This window comes from Mandrillus leucophaeus, unplaced genomic scaffold (genome assembly GCF_000951045.1).
Source record: "Mandrillus leucophaeus isolate KB7577 unplaced genomic scaffold, Mleu.le_1.0 Scaffold256, whole genome shotgun sequence".
NCBI classification, from domain to species: Eukaryota; Metazoa; Chordata; class Mammalia; order Primates; family Cercopithecidae; genus Mandrillus; species Mandrillus leucophaeus.
In genome coordinates this window covers 2,527,381-2,529,992 of record NW_012102654.1, presented here as the reverse complement: position 1 = coordinate 2,529,992, position 2,612 = coordinate 2,527,381, and the positions used below count along the sequence as shown (strand labels likewise).

The window sequence follows — 2,612 nt, the reverse complement described above, 5'->3', positions numbered from 1 at the left end:
GCCAACTCCATATTTAGAAATACTCCTTCCCAGCGTCATACATTTACCCACGGAAACAAGGTGAACAGAATTACCATCTCAATGAGTGAGCTTACAAATTCAGGCTTTCCACTGGAGATCCTAGAATCCGAGTTTGCCTTCTATAATGATGTTTGCCCGGAACCAGTTTATTGGGCTTAGCCCTCTAGTAGAAAGAGACTTTTCAAGCCCATGCCTTTTCCTGGACTTCTCTCTTACGGTATCTGCTCTATTTTAAAATCACAATATCTTAAAGAGCTTTTATTATCTTCTCTTTCGCTGTTTATCATTTGGTTGAAATTGATGAAATCTCTTACTCCTTACCCAGACTGCAACAAATCCAGCAATTTAATTTAAACTCTCTTAAGAATTGACATTCTTATCTTTCTTTCAGGACTATTCTATAGAAATTTATTTAACAATGACCACCATACATCCCAAATCCTCTGTCCTCTGAAGTACCCCAGTTGAGATTTACTGTCATAGTTGCTGGCATGGATGTGTCATTGTCCCAAGACATGTTTAAGCAGAAACTGTGGTTTAAGAACTATTTCCTCTCTCACCCACCATCATTAAAATATCCTAGAAATGCCTACATATCAAGGTATTTTTTGTAATCAGAAGATACATTTTAAAAACTCTTTTTAAGATCCGTTTTCAGATCAATTTTCAATTTGGAAAATATGGTTACCATATCACTGTTAATTTTCTATAGTCATTGCTAGCTTTCTGATTATGAAAATGTTAATTACATATTACCTTAATTTCAGAATTGAATGCAGTTTAGAAGATAAACCTATTATTCAGCAATGCTATAACTTCCCTAACATCCCATTTTAGCTGACTTTGTTTTTTTTTTTTTCATCTGTAAGGTAAGGAGCTTGAACTTCCTCATCTCCAGGGTCCTTCCTGGCTCTCAGGTTCTAGGTCCTACAGACCTGATTTCAGGCCTTCTGTCGAATGCACTTCTTACCCTTACTAAGCATACTTACCATGAACCTGCATCACAGCCAACCAGGATGAACAGAGCTGGGAACATGGCTGGCGTGCGTGATTCTGTCTTTGTTCTTCAGGCAGAAGAGCTGTCCATCAAGCTGGACCCCTACATCCGCACACAGAGGAGAGATTGGGATGGAGACGCCGCTGAGATGCATATCTGGCCCTTGATCAAACATGTGGAAGTGACTCTTCCCAAATCCGACCTGATCCCAGAAGGGGTCGTGCTGGTGGACATCCCAGGCACAGGCGACTTCAACAGCAAGAGGGACGAGATGTGGAAAAAGGTGACTGTCTTTCATAGGCTTAGTTCTCTCTTCCCTCAACTCCTCTACCCTTTCTCAAGCGACAAAGAATGGTCTGCTTTCAACTTCAGGGATTTTATGAGCTCATTGGAATTAAATTCTTCTAATTTCTATGTTGTAAGTCTCAGGGCCCTGGCAGGATATGGTGGCCAGTGGAAGTAGGGAGGGAGGAATTATAGGACGTGACTGTTGGAGCCGGGACAAGTGTGTGTGATGTATGAGAAAGATCAGCAATAGAGTGGCTTAAGAGGAATCAGAGTGACCAAGGACAGAGTGGAACTGGGAGGCCAAGTGTTGGGGACAAAGCAGAGGAGCTGCAGCCAGTCACCCAGAACCCAAGAGACTGCAGCTGTGTTGACTGTAAGCAGCATCAGCACAGAGCTGGAGGGCTGAGGAGGCTGGTGTGGCCGGGGCAGGGTGAGTCTTCCTGGGTGAATGGGAGAAGGAGCATGGGGTCGGTGGAGGAGGGAGACTATGGAAGACATGCCTGGAGAAGTTCCAGTTCTTTAGTACTACTGCTCCAGAGTTTGGCTTCCTGGGAAAACTTGCAGGAAGAGAGGGACTGGGGCATGTGATTGAGAAAGGGCACGGTAACAGAGGCGCTCTGGAGCAGAGGGTGGGAGGAACGCAGAAGCCCAGGAGCTGGAAGGGGACTGGGAGCGAGGACCCGCGTCAGTGAGTTGTGAGCAGCACAGCGGCTGCTGAAGAATTCAGTTCTTTAAACTCCACAGGTTTGTTTAGATGAATGTCTGTGTGCCAGGGGAGCTTGCTGACCACGGCTTCCAGTCACAATCTAGAGCAACCTCTAGCCTCTGCCCTGATTGTACAGATGAAGACATGAAGGCTCAGAGAGGGGAAGTCACTTGTCCAGGACCACACAGCCTTGAACTGGAGAGCAGGTTTCTTAACTTCCCTGCTGGGGCTCTGTCTACCCCACCTCCCCCAGGGCACACTGTACTTTATCCACCTCCTGCAGGAGGAAGGCAGTCCCTGTGTCCTTCCCCTTGGTCGGTGGCTCAGGCCTGGCCTTGTGAGCCTTAGTTTCTGTAAGACCTCGGGTCCTGGGGTGGAAGTCGCGAACCTTGGCTAGTTCCAGGTCTGGCCAAGAGAGCAACAGCCCAGGAAGGCTGCCAGGGCCTCTCCCTGGATGGAGCCGCGGCTGCAGCCAGTTCAGATACACTGGGCAGCTTATCAAAGCCGGCAGCTCTGGCTCAGAAAATGTGCTCTGAAGAGGTCAGGCTGAAGCGAGGGATGGTTCCCAGCGTGCTGTGCCTGGCCCGGCTCTCCTGCATA

General features: G+C 47.5%; 1 protein-coding gene across 1 annotated transcript in view; it reads left to right on the top strand.

Annotated features, from left to right (window-relative positions):
* NUGGC (nuclear GTPase, germinal center associated) overlaps positions 1-2,612 on the top strand; it is a 67,677-nt gene that overhangs the window by 20,488 nt on the left and 44,577 nt on the right. The window contains exon 7 of the mRNA XM_011983908.1: positions 1,092-1,301. Within this exon, the coding sequence (XP_011839298.1) occupies positions 1,092-1,301 (210 nt within the window). The remainder of the gene's footprint in view (positions 1-1,091; positions 1,302-2,612) is intronic.